The sequence below is a fragment of the Malaclemys terrapin genome, chromosome 11 (assembly GCF_027887155.1).
Source record: "Malaclemys terrapin pileata isolate rMalTer1 chromosome 11, rMalTer1.hap1, whole genome shotgun sequence".
Lineage (NCBI taxonomy): Eukaryota > Metazoa > Chordata > Testudines > Emydidae > Malaclemys > Malaclemys terrapin.
Genome location: NC_071515.1, coordinates 44,309,543 through 44,328,930, shown reverse-complemented (window position 1 = coordinate 44,328,930; position 19,388 = coordinate 44,309,543). Strand labels below are relative to the sequence as shown.

The 19,388-nt window shown below is 37.2% G+C and overlaps 1 protein-coding gene across 4 annotated transcripts in view; it reads right to left on the bottom strand.

Annotated features, from left to right (window-relative positions):
* Positions 1 to 2,160: 2,160 nt before the first annotated feature.
* LOC128845464 (sodium channel protein type 2 subunit alpha-like) overlaps positions 2,161 to 19,388 on the bottom strand; it is a 190,422-nt gene continuing 173,194 nt past the window's right edge. For all 4 annotated transcript variants that reach the window (XM_054044205.1, XM_054044208.1, XM_054044207.1 and 1 more), the window contains 6 exons: positions 16,336 to 16,617; positions 11,255 to 11,308; positions 10,275 to 10,412; positions 7,493 to 7,597; positions 6,412 to 6,682; positions 2,161 to 5,937 (listed from right to left, as the gene is read on the bottom strand). In XM_054044205.1, the coding sequence (XP_053900180.1) occupies positions 4,754 to 5,937; positions 6,412 to 6,682; positions 7,493 to 7,597; positions 10,275 to 10,412; positions 11,255 to 11,308; positions 16,336 to 16,617 (2,034 nt within the window). In that variant the 3' untranslated portion in view covers positions 2,161 to 4,753. The remainder of the gene's footprint in view (positions 5,938 to 6,411; positions 6,683 to 7,492; positions 7,598 to 10,274; positions 10,413 to 11,254; positions 11,309 to 16,335; positions 16,618 to 19,388) is intronic.

Below are 19,388 nucleotides of genomic sequence, written 5' to 3'. Positions count from 1 at the left end.
TATGTTAAAGAAGAGAGAAAGAGTAGATGATTAAAAAAAACAACCTTTAAGATTGAATCTTCCCTCTTTCAGGGTATTGTGTTTCCGTCCATGTATTTAGACACCATGAGCTTCTGTGTCTTGCACAGTACCCAAGTACATGGTCAATAAAAATTACTGATCACTTTCACAGAGCCCAAGGCTTCTCTGAAAACTGTAAATATCTAAAATAATTATGCAAAGAACAATTATAATTTAACATTTGTTATTTTTATGGCAATTGATGCTTTATTTTTATAATTATTTTTTCTTGTTTTTCCTTAACAGTGAATCTAATGTTTTTGTGGAAAATATAAGAATAAGAACATAAGAATGGCCATATGGGGTCAGACCAAAGGTCCATCTAGCCCAGTATACTGTCTTCCAACAGTGGCCAATGCTTGGTGCCCCAGAGGGAATGAACAGAACAGGTAATCACCAAGTGATCCACCCCGTCGCCCATTCCCAGCTTCTGGCAAACAGAGGCTAGATACACCATCCCTGTCCATTCTGGCTAATAGCAATTGATGGACCGATCCTACATGAACTTATCTAGTTCCTTTTTGAACCCAGTTGTAGATTTGGTTTTCACAACATCCTCTGGCAAGGAGTTTCACAGGTTGACTGTCTGTTGTGTGAAAAAATACTGCCTGTTTGTTTTAAACCTACTACCTATTAATTTCATTTGGTGACCCCTAGTTCTTGTGTTATGAGAAGGTGTAAATTACACTTTCTTATTTACTTTCTCCATACTAGTCATGATTTTATAGATCTCTATCATATCCCCCCTTAGTCGTCTCTTTTCCAAGCTGAAAAGTCCCAGTCTATTAATCTCTCCTGATATGGCAGCCATTCCATACCCCTAATCATTTTTTTGCCCTTTTCTGAACCTTTTCCAATTCCAATACATCTTTTTTGAGATGGGGCAACCACATCTGCACACAGTATTCAAGATGTGGGCATACCGTGAATTTATAGAGGTAATGTGATATTTTCTGTCTTATTATCTATCCCAGGGTCGGCACTTTTAGAAGTGGTGTGCTGAATCATCATTTATTCACTCTAATTTAAGGTTTCGCATTCCAGTAATACATTTTAACGTTTTTAACGTATAAGTCTATAATATATAACTAAGCTATTGTTGTATATAAAGTAAATAAGGTTTTTAAAACATTTAAGAAGCTTCATTTAAAATTAAATTAAAATGTAGAGTCCCCCCGGACCGGTTACCAGAACCCGGCAGCGTGAGTGCCACTGAAAATCAGATCGCGTGCCGTCTTCGGCACACGTACCATAGGTTGCCTACCCCTGGATCTATCCCTTTCTTAATGATTTCCAACATTCTGTTTGCTTTTTTGAGTGGATGTTTTCAGATTACTATGCACAATGACTCCAAGATCTCTTTCTTGATTGGTAACAGCTAATTTAGACCCCATCATTTTGTATGTATAGTTAGGATTATGTTTTCTAATGTACATGACTTTGCTTTTATCAACATTGAATTTCATCTGCCATTTTGTTGCCCAGTCACCCAGTTTTGAGAGATCCTTTTGTAGCTCTTTGCAGTCTGCTTGGGACTTAACTATCTTGAGCAATTTTGAATCATCTGCGAATGTTACCACCTCACTGTTTATCCCTTTTTCCAGCTCATTTATGAATACGTTGAATAGGAGTGGTACCAGTACAGACCCCTGGAGGACACCACTATTTACTGCTCTCCATTTTGAAAACTGACTATTTATATATAGATAGTGTTGGAGGCTGGAATCCTCTTTAAGTTCACAGAATGTGTCAAGCATTGGTATCAGCAGTACAAAAGTTCCCACATTGCACCAGTACCTCGGGCTTAACCTAGAGGGACCTGTGAGGATAAAATGGTAATTAAAGTTACCATGCCCATTTAATTCTTGGACCACCTGCTAAAACACCCTGAACAAGTGCCTCTTATTATTGTGTTGTGATGCTGTTTACAATAATCAGATAGAAACTTGTTACCATCAATACTGACTTAAGCCATATTGTAACTTGTGGTCTAAGGGCCCTTTGTCCCATCACTAAAGCCATTCCCCTTTCATTTTAATAGCAACCCATTTGTTATTGTGTATTAATTTTAAATAATAAAACACAGATTGAATAAGTACATATGATAAAAATGTAATCTTTATTCTTTTGTCTGGTTAGTAATGTATTTATGGGAAAACATTTTCTGGCATGCAGTTCACCAATACACTACACATCAATAGTTTTAGTAAAAGAAGGAGTCTATGTTTAACTCTACCTTGTGTAAGAAACAAAAACATCCTGATGTGATGCATTATACAAGTTCACTTCTTTGTTCTTGTGAAAAAAGATTGTGGATCCCATATTATATTTTGAACAGTTCTAGTGCATCATGAATCAATAAGAACAACAGTCTATATAAACGGACACCGTGAAAGATCAAGGATTCCATGAATAACTTCAGATGCAGGCAGCGCTAGAAAATCAACAAATTTCTCCATTCTTTTTCCACATACAAAGAACAACCTACTCAAAAGCAAGTGAACTCTGGTCCCCATTTTATTTCAAATTATTTCATATTAAAATATGTTCAAGTATAATAATAAGCAGAAGCATACAACTACCTATTCACTTCTTCATATCTTAAATTTCTTAATGAAAAAGAAGTAGGAATAGAAATGAACAAAAAAGTGACTGACAACAACTTGAGGATAACTGTAGCTGCTTATAGGTACAAAATGCTGAAAAATAAAGTGATTTTTAAAAATAATATAGTTTTTTTTATAAAACTGTTTTCTAACCCCACATTTTCAACAAGTTAAGCAGTTTACATGTCCTGTATAGTCCAATTATATACCGCATAATATTATTTTTTTTAATTAAAATTAAATAAAAATAAGCTCTTAAATAGCAGCAAACTATTGCTTACTGACATGAGGAATGATGTCTGGTTGAACAATTTGTTTCATTTTTCCACTGACACATGGCTTCCCTTATTAGACTTCCGAACTTTGGAAGGCGTAAGATACAGCAACAAGGCATAAGATACAGATAAACATGCATCAGTAACAACCTTCAAATTATTTATAATAGTACAGAATATATCATATTACCTGTTGAAAGTTTGCAAACTCGACTTATTAAGGTACATATTTAATGTAATAAATACTGTGGTCAGGTCATTATTTGCTTGCTCAAACATGTACCACTGTGTCAAACGATTTAAATATCAAAAGCCATTTCATTGACAATTACAATGTCAGCCTTGCTGAGAACAGATGACATTTAAAAAATACTGCAGGATAAAGCAGAATAACTACACCTATTTGAACATTTCAGTGTTTAGGGAAGATTCATTTCATATAGCAGAACACTTGACAAAAACATAAGGGGACCAAATTCTTCCCTGATTTACACCTCCCCTGCCATGTCTCCCCTGTGCAACCCTAACAGGGTTGGGTTGTGGGCATAAGGTATAAAGCAAGGCAATATTTGTCCCAAGGTGCTTAACGTTCCCATTGATCTGCACATGTTACTCCCTTTATCTTAAAAGGGTTTTACTCACGTGAATAAGAGAAGTAGAGACAGAATGTAGCTCCAGATCTTAGAGTAAAATATGGAATGCACTGTTGAAATGTAATAGTCTATATTAAAAGGCAAAACAAATCAACCAACCAAACAAAAAAAAATGACTGTTCCATTTTTGGGAATTCTTTTTGACTTTATATTTATGATTTTTCTGGATTTTACTTCATGATAGTTAAAATACTTCAAAATTAAGAGCCAGCCTGAAATCTGGAAGTAGTTAGAACTCTGCTGCTCTTTGTGAGGTCATGTTTTTCCATGCATGAGCTATAAGTACAGCATGCCTTCATGCAAATCACTTCAATCTGAACATGAGAGAGAATCAGAGTATAATAACTCACCAAATATAGACTTTAAAATAGCTAAATAATTTTTTTAAGAAAACCAAAAACTAAGTAACCAAAAAGAAAAAAGTGAAACTAATAAATGAATCAGCTCTCTGTGGGAATAACTACCTCTTCCAAGGGCAGACTCCTCTACTGGTATTTATTGATGTCTTGTCTATATCCCCCATGGTCTTGTCATCTTTTTGTGATGGCACTGATCTGATTTAGGTTTAAGGTCACAGGGGCAGGGACCTCGCTTTTTAATTGGCTTGTTAAGAACCATGCATGCCTTATCATGCTGTATAAATAGTATCTAACACTTGAATACCTGTGAAAGAGCACTTATCTCCTTTTCCCAACATAAAAGAACCACATATAAAAATCTGTGAATTAAAACAAATGACCGTACCAACAGAAATTTTAAAAGTAGCACAAATGTGGCCTACTTTGAAATGCACAGAATGGATATAATTACGCCACTGAAGTATTTGTTGTTAACACACACACATTTTAAGAATTATAGATTTGCACCCTTTAATGTTCCTAACAGTCTGAGTAGCAATGTTGTGTCTCCTCTTCATCAGTACCAGCTGGTAATAATCATCTCTTGGCAAGGCTGTTACCCTACAGAGTCATAGTTTGATGACGAGGGGTCACTGTCTTGATATAGTCACTGACCTTAAGGGGTGTGTGTGTGTGTGTGTGTGTGTGTGTGTGTAAAAGCTGTCAGTTTGGCATAGACCTCCTACAGGAGTCCTATTGACATAGATGTCACTTTCTCAAGCTGTAAACAATTTGTGATGAATGGAATTCTTTGTTTCCTTTTACTTTTTACTTTCCCTGGTGTCCTTACTTTTGTCTTCTTTTTCTGAATGGTCTTTTTCATATTTGTCTTTGTCTGGCTTTGTTACACTATCGTAGGAAGGTGGAGAAGTTGTGGAGGGGGTCCCATTTGTTTTTTCTGCAGCTGAGTTTTCACTTAGCTTATCCAGAGTCATATCATCTTTGATAGGCAGACCATGCTTTTCTTTGCGATACATAAATGAAACTTTTTTCACCGTTTGCCTTAAAAGGTAATGTCTGAAAGCTCGCTGAATAACAGTAGCGGACACTTCCTCTTGTTTTCGTTTTAATGTGGTCGTAATTGGTTCATAGGAGACTTTAGAAGGATTGGCCGCCATAAAACGATCTTCCATTTGTATTCGAAGTGCATCCAGCTCATCACTTTCCCCCAAAACACGCTTTGTAAAAGCAAACAAGATGTCAAGGCAGTGAATTCTGTCACCACTCACCAGGGGCAGATCCATTGCAATAAGCTGAAGAGTGTTTGGTTTTGCTACAAGAAGAGGAGGATCCAGTGAAGCTGCAAAATCAGACAGTTTACTGTATTCTATGAACTGGGTTGCATCTGGATCATATTTTTCCCAAACCTCATAGAACATCTCAAAGTCGTCCTCACTCAAGGGCTCGGCACTTTCTTCTGTAGCAACACTGAAGTTCTCCAAAATAACAGCAATATACATGTTTACTACAACTAGAAATGAGATGATAATATAACTGACAAAAAAGAAAATCCCAACTGAAGGGTTACCACAGTCTCCTTTAACCGAGCTTCCTGGGTGAGGTTTATTAGGATCACAGTCTGGTTCTCCACTGTTAAGAATTGGTGACAGCAACAGATCCCAACCACCGGACGTGGTAATTTGAAATAGGCAGATCATGCTGTTGCCAAAAGTTTCAAAGTTGAACATGTCATCAATACCATCTTCCCTCTTAACATAAGCAAAGTTGGACATTCCAAATATAGCATAGATAAACATGACCAGGAAAAGCAGGAGACCAATGTTAAACAAAGCAGGAAGAGACATCATCAAAGCAAAAAGCAGAGTGCGGATCCCTTTAGCTCCCTTAATGAGACGCAGGATTCGACCTATTCTGGCGAGTCGGACAACTCTGAACAAGGTGGGGGACACAAAATACTCTTCAATCACCTTGTCTAGAAACATACCTGTAAAACAAAACAAAACAAAAGGATAGTCTGTTTTATAATGATTTAAAATTTCCATATCACAGACCATAAATGAAGACAGGCCATATCTATCCTCAGTAGAGATTCTGAATAGGGAGAGTGTCATATTGTGCATCCTTACATTTTGCATAATAGAATCTATTGAAAGGCATTGCACAGGTATCATATTTGTTTTGGCACTTTTTATGTGGGTTATGAAAAACAAATGGATATTAAAATTAATACTAAAGTACTAAGAAAGCCCATTTGTAGTTTCTGAGGTTAGGAATGGTAATATACAGATTACTATAAATGCTCTAATGCATGTTTCCTGTTTACTGTAGAATCAGAGGAAGTGAAAGCTAACTAACGGTCTATCTGATCTTGTAAATCTTCCATTGTTAAAACAAATTTTTATAACAAATGTTTGCCCTTCCATTCATTAGATTCCTTTTAAATGTAATTATTTCTTACCTACTATGGAGAGAATGACAACCACAAAATCAAAAATGTTCCAGCCTATGGTGAAGTAGTAATAACGGAGTGAAACTAGTTTGAGGACACATTCTCCAGTGAAAAGGACAATAAAGACCATGTTAATCCAGTATAAAATATGTTTCATCTCATCACTCTGCTCATCAGTTTCTATCATCATTGTGACCATGTTGAGGCAGATAAGAATCATGATGCTGATATCAAATGCTTGTTTTGTTACAATATCAAACATCAAACCTTGGAATTTGTTCTGAAAAAAAAAAAAAGTGAAAAAGTCAGATTTTATTAACTCTCTCTCTCTCTCTCTCTCTCTCTCACACACACACACACACACTCTCTCTCTCTCTAACTGATGAGATCTAGTTCAGAAAGAAAAGCCCTAATGCAGTTTATTTCTTTTTAAAGGAAGGCTTTGGGAATCAGCGAAACATAAAATCTGAAAAAGTGAAGAAAATAAGTCTGCCAGTCTAAGTTTTCCTCCAGGAAATGGATTGGTTTTATACTGTCTCATATCTGAGAGCTATCACATGAAGAGATTCAAAGATTCTATTGTGACCACAGAGAAATATGCAAAAACAATGAGAAGTCCTTGCGGCACCTTAGAGACTAACAAATTTATTTGGGCATAAGCTTTTGTGGGCTAAACCCACTTCATCAGATGCATGGAATGGAAAATACAGGGGCCGGTATTTACACAGCACATGAAAAGATGGAAGTTGCCTTACCAAGTGAGGGGGTCAACCCCCCATTTGGTAAGGCAACTTCCATCTTTTCATGTGCTGTGTATTTATACCTGCCTCTGTATTTTCCACTCCATGTATCTGATGAAGTGGGTTTTAGCCCATGAAATCTTATGCCCAAATAAATTTGTTAGTCTCTAAGGTGCCACAAGGACTCCTCTTTGTTTTTGCTGATACAGACTAACACGGCTACCACACTGAAACAGAAATATGCATACATTTCCATTTCCAACTATAACATCCAGAAATGTTTGACACTTAGCTTGCAATTGTGATTTGCTCCCAAATTCAGACGAATGTAAAGTAACGTGCATTCTTACCGCTGGTCTAGGTATAGGTTTTTGTGGTTTCTTTGAACCCAGCTTTTTCATTGCATTGTAATATTTCTTCTGTTCTTCTGTCATGAAGATGTCTTGACCTCCAAAGTAAAGAAATGAAAAAACTGGTTACAACCATGCCATTAGAGAGATATTTCACTGGTTATTCAAATATATACGAACACAGAATTTACTATACAGGTATTCATTCTTTCAAAAGACAAAATTCAGGGATCAAAATAGATTACATAAACTGAATTATTTAAGAGTATATGAAGTCTTACTAGAAAAATTAGGCTTTAAAGAATTACTTTAATACTTCAAACGAATGTTAAGAAGGAAAACAGTTCCCTTAATCGAATTGGTTGGGCCAGGAATCTGCAAAAGCAGAAGCTAACTCTTGCCTTTGCTTTAAAAAAGTACAACTTGCCACTTTGGTACAGGCCGACAATGCCTCCAGCACCTGCATACTAACCCAACAACTGAAATGAGACCAAAGTATTACAACCCAAAGAAGACTACAACACAGATACTAGAAGAGACGGAGGTGCACCAGTGCCTGAGGCCCTCACAGTGGCAGGGAAATGATTAAATCAGATATGCCCAGATAATCCTGGCAAATGACCTGCACCCACATGCTACAGAGGAAGGCAAACAATCCCCTAGCATCACAGCCAATCTGACTTGGGGGAAATTCCTTCCTGACCCCACATATGGTGATCCGTTAGACCCTGATCATGTGAGCAAGAAACAGCCAGCCAAGCATCTTAGAGAGAAAATGTTCAAAGCCCTAACCCACCCCACAATGTGCCCATCCCCAGCCATGGCCATCCCTGATATGTCAGAGAATGAGATGAAAATCCCCTTCCAAAGTACATTGGGGAAAGAGGGGAAATCCCTTCCTGATCCCTGTTGGTGGTTGGCTGACACCCTGAAGCATGAGGTTTATGAAAATAAGACAAATAGAAAGTGAGCCCCGGGGCTGCTCAGCCCCGCCCCCTACCATCACAAACCACCCCATCATACAATTGCACTCATATATTTGTCCTGCTCTCTCTTACAATGAATTAAGTTGCCTCCACAAGGTACTGGGAGGCTGTTGCAGAACCTCAGCCCTCCGATGGTTATAAACCTTCTCCTAATTCCAGCCTGAATTTGTACATGGCCAGTTTATATCAATGTGTTTTTGTGCCAATATTGTATTGTAGCTTAAATAGCTCTTTACCCTCCCCAGTATTTACCTCTCTGATGCATTTACAGAAAGAAATCTTATCCCGTCAGCCTTCTTTTTGCTATGTTAAACAAGCCAAATCCTTTCAATTTCACAAGATATGCCTACCAATCCCCGATCATCCTACTAAGCTCTTCTCTGCACCTGTTCCAGTTTAAATTAATTCTTCTTGAAAATGGGTGACCAGAATTGTATTTCAAATGAGGTCTTACCAGTGCCTTGTAAAATGGCATTGATATTTCTTTCTATTGGAAATGGTTCACCTAATGTATCCTAAGATCGCATTTGCCTTTTTCACAGCAGCATCACATTGGTGGCTCATAGGCATCCTGTGATTGATCCACATACTAAGGTCTCTCTCTGCCTCTGTCACTACAAACTGAAGAGCTCCCAGCTTGCAGCAGAATTTTTTTATTATTAGACCCCAACCACACGACCTTTCACTTTGTATTATTGAATTTCATCACATTTTTGTCACTCCAGTCTTCAAGGTCACCCAGATCTTCCTGTATAATGTTCCGATTCTCCTCTGTATTGACGACGCCTCCCAGCTTTGTATCAACAGCAATTTTCATTAGCACACTCCTGCTTTTAGTGCTAAGATGAGGAATAAAAATATTGAATAAATTGGTCCCAAGACCAATCCTTGGGGAACTCTTTAAAGGCTAATTAGGAGCTCCAACATGTTGACCATGGCTCAATGCGGACCAATCATTTGGTTTCTCAATCTGAGGTTGCAGCAGAAGATTCCAGTCTGAAGAGAATGTTTTCTTGTAAAATCTATTAGTGACGACAAGCAGATGTCCCTTTATTTAGGGGACATTGAGGGTATGTCTACACGGCAATTAAAAACTTGTGGCTGGCCTGTGCCAGCTGACTTGGGCTCGCCGAACTCAGGCTGCAGGGCTGTTTAATTGCAGAGTAGGCTTCAGGCTTGGACTAGCCCACATGCTCTAGGATCCTGTAAGGTGGGAGGGTCCCAGAGCTTGGGCTGCAGCCTGAGCCCGGAAGTCTACACTGCAATTAAACAGCCCCCACAGCCCGAGATCCTGAGCCCAAGTTAGCCGGCATGGGCTAACCATGGGTTTCTAATTGCAGTGTAGACATACCCTGAGAGATCCATGTGAGAAGGAGCTGGTAACAGATGTCAGTCTAATGATATAAGGCCCATTCTAACTTTGCTAAATATGATTAACTGTTCATCAGCAATTACCCTTTCATACATTTTCACTCACTCCTTACAACAATGAGTAAGAACAACTTTGGGTGGTGGCATGGTGGGGTAACCAGGGCAAGTACATGGTCTGCTCTAGTGCCCTTTCACCTAAAATCAAAAGCTGCTTTAACATTTCTTATCAATATTAAACTTCATTTAATTGATCAAATAAAGTTATCCAGGCCAAGATTCAAATATGGCCCATGTTCCCTACAACGGTTATGAGAAAGTTCAGATAATGATTTTCATCCCTTATAAAAGCTGACCACTTGATGTTTAAATAATTTCTTTTATATTCAGCTCTTTCTGATGTAGTGATGAAATGCTAGAATACTTATCTTCTTTTTTTGTTGGTTGAAGTTATCTATGATGACACCAATGAAAAGGTTCAAAGTGAAGAATGACCCAAAGATGATAAAGATGACAAAGTAAAGATACATATACAGGTTTTCTTCATACTTGGGCTGCTGGTCTATCTACAAAATAAGGAGAAATAGCAAAATGTCAGCACTAAATAATAAGAGACCAATTGTCTGAAGAGGATGTTTCTAATGCCTCCTAAATTTCTGCAATTATTTGTGTGTTTCAGTGCACACCAGGTACACAAAGCAGGTAAATGCATATGTGACAGTTGGTACATTAAAATGCAGGTTGTCTGTGCACACTTGCAAGTCATTTTTGAAAACTGGATGCAGCGTGTCAAACTTCATTAACCAAAAAAGCAAGAAAGCCATGACATTTGGCTATTCTGGAGCAGTACTTAAGCATTCTTCGGGCTGGTCTACACTAGGGGGAGCGGTCGATGTAAGATACGCAACTTCAGCTACGGGAATAGCGTAGCTGAAGTCGACGTATCTTATTTAGACTTACCTCGGATCCTCACGGCGCGGGATTGATGGACGCGGCTCCCCCGTCGACTCCGCTACCGCCACTCGCCCTGGTGGAGTTCCGGAGTCGACAGGAGCGCATTCAGGGATCAATGTATCGAGTCTAGACGAGATGCGATATATCGATCCCTGATAGATTGATTACTACCCGCCGAATTGGAGGGTAGTCTGGACGTACCCTTTGTCAGCCTTTGTTAATCTATTTTTATTTAGTTAGTAAAATTTATTGTAAATAACTACTGTAAGAAAGCAAGTTGCTCCATCTGAAATGTGCACTTAATTACTTTATAAATTTAATTTGTATACAACGTTTTCCATGTTTTAAGATTTCATTTTCACTACCATTCAAATTAGATATTAAAGAAGCGTTATGTGCACCTTAGAGTCTACCCACTCTAAACAAATAGACTTAGAATATGTACTGTACTTACATTTATGGAATCAACAGCTGCATACATGATAGGCATCCATCCTTTAAATGTAGCCTATGAAAAGGCAATGTGTTAAAATTCTATGTCAAGCTTCAGGTCAAAGAAAATGTGAAACATTTTACAATCATATTCTTATGAAAGAAAGATCCCCATTTATCACACCATGTATTTGCATATTAATAGAAAAAAAGTACTTAAAGTATAGCAGTGAGAATTTTTTTTTGCCACAAATTTTTTTGGGGAAAAAAAAATACAGATATGGCAACACTGAAACATTTCACAAATTCATGTCAGTTTTGCCAAATTATTTCAGTTAAAGACAAATTTTTAAAAATCAAAATGTTACATTTTGACATTTTATAAATGAAATGTTTCAATTTTTCTATCTGAAACAACTTTTCATTTTTAAATCTTTAATTTTATTTCGCACAAAAATGTTTTTAAAATCTCAAAATCAAAATGAAATGTTTTGTTCAACACAAAGTGAATTTTTCTTCAAAATTTTGATTCTCCAAAAACAATAAATAAATAAATAAATAAATTTGGTTTGACCCCACTTTACTTTTTTTAAAAGAAATTCAGACTTGCCAGTGAATCAACGAATCACTTACTTGCATAGCGCTACTTTAAAGTTAGTATCTTGGAAAAAGATGAGTAAAATAATTCACAAATTAATTTCAGCTGCTTCTTTTGGATCACAGAATATCCCTGAACAAATTCTGATTTTCCTGGATGTGTTCATTCTTTGAATTATTATGCAAACTCTTAAAAAAACTCCATAGATGGGCTGAGTTCTGGTCAACATCTGAGCTAATCAGTCATACAGCTAACTCACATGGTAATGTTTCTGTTTCCATTTTCTGACTGTTACAAACATCAGAAAGGCTTTCACAGACCACTGTGGCTTTGAATTTCTCAGGGAGAGGATTGGAACAGCTTACAAAGGCAGAAAATAAGCAGGCATGGGAAATGTTATGTATTTAAAACTTTTCATTTTTGGGGCATACAGGCTTTGCTCTAGGCATTGTTTCTAGGGGGGGGGAAATCTAACATTTATTGGCTGAGGACAGACAAATTTTCATTTAATTTTCTCTTATCACATTCATACAAAGAAATTCCTATTTTGAGAGGCTATAGTCAGATTTCTGTAACAGCTTCTCCTGCCTTGGCTCTGGAAACAAATTTATCACTCTGTAGTTGTGCAGACATTGTCCTCTTATCCTGGATAAAATAACTGAACTGCATTTACTGATGTCTGTAATTTTCTGTCTAGCACACAAAAGTTTTGTATATGTATGTGCCTCATGATGGGCATTGTGAGATTCCTGTAATAGCCACTCTGCCAGGGTTCAGGACAGCGGTGTTCGTCCTTTCGGTGGGTTAATGTTGCAGCAGTATCGATAACTAACTTCCTTTTTCTGGTTATCAGCATTCACAGTAAATAAGGCAAATAGTTATACAAACAATGAAGGGAAAAGAATCCCTAAACCCATGATTTAGGCACCATGTAAATGCAAGGGAATCATCCTAATGTGGGCACACAGTATGATGTCACCATAGAGAAATGTTTGTTGGGGGGGGGAGGGGCGCAGCAGCAAAAAATCTGGCAAAAACAGTCAGGCAGGGAGTTTTACAGATGATCTGATGCAAGTTGTTGCCCAGTCACAGAATGGTGCACAGGTTGACAGTATATCTGAAAAAGGAGAGTTGGATTTATATGGAGATAACACATTTCATGGTTCTTCTTCTGAGATAAAAACGATGTTCCTCCAATGTTATTCTCTAGGGTTGGAGGAAAGGGAACATAAGGATCATGCTGTGGTGTATCATAGGATAATTTGTACTAACCGGCAGTAAAGATATTGCCATAGTATGATGTTAACATTTTACTTCCACGATGTCCAAAAAGAAAATATTCAAGAGATGGAATATGGGGCTCAGTGAGAAATGCATTAAAATGGAATAGGATAGGCCACAGGGACCAGAAGAAATTATGGAGACTCCCAGGGTACTGCTGTCTTTGCTACTCTATGTAAGCAATCAGAAGTACAAAGTACAGCATCTGATAAACAACAAAGGAAGAAATCATGGTTGTGGAACTATTTTTCCACTGACATCAGCTGTCCAACCAGTGCAACATTTTTGTGTCATGCAAATAACACAAAGCACAATTGCTGCAATATATATGCTAGTCAGAAAAGCCACAATGCGCAGCAACATAGTTCAGGTGGAGGGAAGCCTTCTTAATAGCCATGTAGTGGATAAGGACAAGTGCCTCCACTTAAGAGGCAGCAGAGTAGCCACAGTGCCAGAAAGAACAGCTCAACCTCAGCAGGGACAGTGTCTTCACATGAGGAACTGCCTCAGAACACTGGACTAGATGGACCATTGTTCTGTCTCTGACAGCAGCTAGCGCTACATGCTTCAAGGGAAGGTATGAGAAACTGATAAACAATTATGGAATAACCTAGGACAAATTTCTTTCTAATCCCATCAGCTAGTGGTTGTCTTGTGCTCTGAATAATCAGATTTATATCTGTTATATTCTGTAACCCACTTATCCATATATATATCTATATATTTAATCCTTCTTTTATGCCTACCAAGCTCTTGGCCTCGATATTATCTTGCAGTAATGGTGCACAGGTTGAATCCACTGATTATTTATGAAAATGACTAAATGAGCTATATTGCACTGAATGTCACCTTGGTTTTGTACTCTAAGAAAAGATAAATAGAAGCCTCAAATAACTTCTCTACATCATTTATTATTCTATATATTTTTATCCTAGTCCCCTCCTCCCTAAACTAAACAGTCCCAATTTCTCCCCTTCTCCTCACATGAAAGTATTTCCAGGCTTCTAGTCATTTTCACCCCTCCCCCCATTGCTGCTTCTTTGGTCAGATGGGGTCACCAGGATGGAACATTGGAACTGAGCATTCCAACTAAGGCTGTACTGCTAAGCAAGACATTATTTTCTATCCCTTTCTTTATGCATCTTAACATTTCATTTTTAAGACCACCACTGGGAAATGAATAGTTTTTTTCCATTCAGCTTTCCACAATGATGCCCAGGTTTTCTTCCTGGGTGGTCACAGTTATTTTATATCTGGCAATGTGTGTAAGCAATTCAAATAATTCTTTCCAATGTGTATTATCTTGCACATTGGACACAAAAAGTACTGAGATAATTTAAGAGGGGCACCATATACTGCAATCCAAAGCCCTTTTATTGAGTATATACTGTGCAAAGATGTTGGGATTTGACTTATTCCCTCTACTTTCCTTAAAAAAAGAAGCCTTCCAAAAGCAAATTGGATGCAATTTTCGAATGAAAAAGGATGTGGCTGAGTTCTATGAAGCAGTGAATGCTTCAGTGTAGCATGCCCTTTGGAGCTACAGTGGCAAGAGAAGTCCACCCGAGCATAGGCTTTTGGCTCAGTTAATAAATCACTAATCATATATCTATTAGCACAAACTGCCTCTGTCTTAGAAGCAACTGTGGCATGTGTCAGTATACAGCCACCATGCCTGGGTGGATTTGAGAAACACCACATTGCCACCAATATAGTGGAGAAACTGGATTGTCAGAAGAGAGCTGTTGATAAGCTCCTCCCTTCCTCCTGGGTTCTTCTTATTGCATTTAGCCTCTATTTAGTTGAAGTGATTCTGTGAAGTAAAGTCATTTTCAGTTAACATAAATGTGAAAAAACTTTACTCAAATGGTCAAAGACAATCAAGGTGTGACCAGGGCTGATGTAAGTTGAGTTAATGCAAATAAATATTCATGAGAAATTATTGTCTGGCATTTGCCCATCTCTTCTGTTAATAATTACTTATTAGATACGTTAAAAGCTGGTACTTGAAAAAAGAAACAGAAACATGAAATCAGTTAAACTGTCCTCTTCCCCCCGCCCCAAATACTGTAATCTCTACTACATAATTAACAATATTGGGTAAAAACAAACCATACAAAAATGTGTAATTTTTTAAACTTTACTAGAAACAACATGTAGTATGTTGACATGTTGAATATATGTGGAATTCATATTCAAATACACAATTGAATTACAGTGCATATAACAGAGGCAGACACACCAATGTAATCCAGAATAGATAATTTATGCAATTGCCTAACCCTCAACATTAAGTGCTGGTTCTCCCAAGAGCAATCACAAAGGTAGCCTGCCAGCAGAGGACTACTAGCTCCAGAGTTTGAGAGAGAATAATTAGCATGTGTTTATGCGCACAAATGTTTTCCCGGAAGCAGCTTGCCAAGTGAACCTGATTAGAAATGCATGTTCCTGTCCTAATAGGTTTCATTCTACAGATGGTCTGCTAGGAAAATACTTGTGCTCAAAATCATGACACTAATCAGTTCTTCTGAACCTGCTGGCCCAGAGTTAAACAAAAGCCCCCCAAAACATGGGTAATGGTTGGAAAGCAACTGAACTGGAGAAAAACTGGGAGAGAGCATACAACATGGAGAAAGAGAAGGTGGTTTAAAACCCTCTTACTTGATCTCTATTTTTAAATCACTAAATTTATCCTCCTCATTTTTTTCTCTGAAAATTGGGAAAGGTCCTTCAGTTTCCATACTGGGCTACTCTGTAGCATTGGAATATTTTAGTGAAATCTGCAGAGAACTTAAACCTTTTTTTCATTTGTTCTCAACAGTCCTCTCTTTTTCATTCTATATATTCTGGCTGATAGTAAACACCTCTCCTCTTCCAAAGTTTACACAAATTGATACCAAATACCAATATTAATCTGCTTGCATGGAACAGCATCAAAAAGATAATTAAGCAAGCCACCTATTAATCCCTGATAAAGGTCCAGAATGTCCACTTTGGAACTACATTTTTGTAATCTCCATGGAAACTTGCTTTTGGACATCATAGAAACAGTTTCCTTCTCCAAGACTCCCAAATTTTCATATATTTAATGCACTAACAATTTTCACTAATAGATTATCTATGACTTTATGGCAAGATAATGAAAATTAAGGAATTCAATTTTGCTTTTATAAACTATAGACAGGGAATTAAACTATAAAAATATATACAGAATTGTCACTTACTATTTGAAGCAGAGAAAGATAGCCAGCTCCAACATTATCAAAGTTTACTTTCACATTTTTCCACAGGACATCTTTATTGTTGTTCTTTAGAATCTCACAATCAGTTTTATTCATAACTTTTTCTCTTGAAAAAGTGTCACCACTTGTGGTGTTAACACAGAAGAAGAACTTGCCAGCAAACAAATTTACTCCCATTATGCTGAAAATTAGCCAGAATATAAGACAAACCAGAAGTACGTTCATAATAGATGGTATTGCTCCTAAAAGGGCATTCACAACCACCTAATAAAGAAATACAGGGGAGAAAAGCTTGTAAAAAAACTTATAGCAGCAAAGTAATTAGGCATTCTTCTAAAAAGGTTAACAGCAAAAATATTTTATTCCAAAACGTAGTTACAAATTATCTTATTTTTCAAATACTTATTACAAGCCACACAATGAATCAACATGAAAAAAGGTGAAGACTAAAATGTCAAGATGAAAAATAAGAATTATTTTTTTTAAAAAGTGGCAAGACGTAATCATATAATGTGTACGCTAAGGGAAAAAAGAAATACACGTTAAAGAAATGTAACATTCAAATTAATAAATTTGACAAATCATTACTGATGAACATAAACAATGACTGATGATAAGGACTGATTGATCTATAGATCTTTGCAAACAGTACAGAGGTTGACAAAATTAGGACTTCAAGAATTGTAAAACACATAATACCTTTACAGTATATTTATTCATACATTACTATTTTACTTACTAAAGACAACCCTGTCACAGAAATAGACCACTTTATATTATAGACCACTTGTATTATATGTTCATTTGGATCATTAGAGTACCTTTCAAGCACCACTTATAATAATCTTGTTAGGTATTTCAAATTAAAATATGATTTTATTTCAGTGTATATAAAAGCATGTATAGTTTCAGCTTATATTATGATCAATATTTTTGCCATTATAACATAGATAATTAGGGTGGCAGAAAGAAGAGTACCTCCTGCTGGTTGAATAAGGAACTTAAGTGTGGTATCCCAGGGGAGAACAGCTTTGGCTCTTCATACCAGATAATTTAATTTCTACAAAAATTTCTCCATTAGTTCTAACCTCTGGGGTTATCGCTCCTTTGCGGAAGAGTCCACAGAGAACTGAAGAGCCAATTTAGACTGTTTAATGAAACTGGAATTTTTTCACCATGTCTCAGCCTTCAGGGATCTTTCTGCCCAGAACATGGGTGTGGATCTGCTGGTGCACTGTGATACTTACTGGCTGTAGTTGATTGGAAAGCACTTAAAATTCCTCTCACACAATACCTTAATCCATCTTGCAAACGAAAATACTGATACTTGAAGTTATCTGCCTTTCTAGTGAAAACTTAGAAAGATGCATGGTGATTGTCCCCAAGCCGGATTCATTTCAGATACGTTAGATCTCTGTTTTATGCTTCCAACTTGTACCTTAGCTAATCCTTTTGAAATAGTTTGAGGCAAAATGTCAAATGATCTCCTGAGACATATGAAAAGTGGAATTTTCTTTAGTGAGGAAGTACAAAGCAATCTGCACAACCATTGTGTCATCATTAATTATAAGTATTCTAAATAGACAGAACTTTGATATGCTGCTGCTCTTCTACAAAAGTGACAGCTACAAATCAATAATTTTACATAAATAGATGGCATATGGAAGAAGAAAAAGTGCTTGAAAAAGATTAAGCTAAGGTCTCTTATTGAGGAAAATGAGTCTGATCCTAGATTTGAGCAATTGCTGATTTTGAACCAACATAAACAGTACTAATGTTCATAAAGTGAAGGTGGTTTCAGACCTACCTCCATGTCTTCCTGAAGGTAATCCAACCTGGCCAATATCTGTGACTTACAGGGTTTATGTCTTAACTCTCCAGAGGGTAGTCCATATTCCTGAGACCATGGTTTCTCAGCAACTAAAGACAGAGCTGTATTGATGGCTTCCACTTCTCTTTGATTTGGTTTATATATATGGATTAACCTCTCCTATGTTGGGAAAAGCCTGCCCTATAGCATGTCATTATCCATCCCCAGGTGTTGGATTTGCTATACAAGCTAACCGCAGAGTCATCTTCCTGTAGAGAGGATGTGTCCATAAACTCTTGAAATGAGATTGCTTCTATTAGAATGTGGACCAGAGACCACCAGTGCCCGTATCTTTGTAGGTTTCAGAGTAACAGCCGTGTTAGTCTGTATCCGCAAAAAGAAGAACAGGAGTACTTGTGGCACCTTAGAGACTAACAAATTTATTAGAGCATAAGCTTTCGTGGAATACAGCCCACTTCTTCGGATGCATATAGAATGGAACATATATTGAGGAGATATATATACACACATACAGAGAGCATAAACAGGTGGGAGTTGTCTTACCAACTCTGAGAGGCCAATTAATTAAGAGAAAAAAAACTTTTGCAGTGATAATCAAGCTAGCCCAGTACAGACAGTTTGATAATAAGTGTGAGAGTACTTACAAGGGGAGATAGAGTCAATGTTTGTAATGGCTCAGCCATTCCCAGTCCTTATTCAAACCAGAGTTGATTGTGTCTAGTTTGCATATCAATTCTAGCTCAGCAGTCTCTCTTTGGAGTCTGTTTTTGAAGTTTTTCTGTTGTAATATAGCCACCCGCAGGTCTGTCACTGAATGACCAGACAGGTTAAAGTGTTCTCCTACTGGTTTTTGAGTATTTTGATTCCTGATGTCAGATTTGTGTCCATTAATTCTTTTGCGTAGAGACTGTCCGGTTTGGCCATGTACATCTATCTCCCCTTGTAAGTACTCTAATTATTAATTATGCTCTAATAAATTTGTTAGTCTCTAAGGTGCCACAAGTACTCCTGTTCTTCTTTTTGCGTATCTTTGTACATGCCCTAAGGACTGAGAGACTGAAGAAAAGGATTCTGGAATGAAAATGGTGGGTCCTTAAGAAAACTCTGGTGACAATGGATAGAGACAGAAAGTAAGTCTCCACAAGATTTATCAATATAAAATAATTTCCTGGAGATGTTGCAATCATTGTTGAAGTCAGGTTTT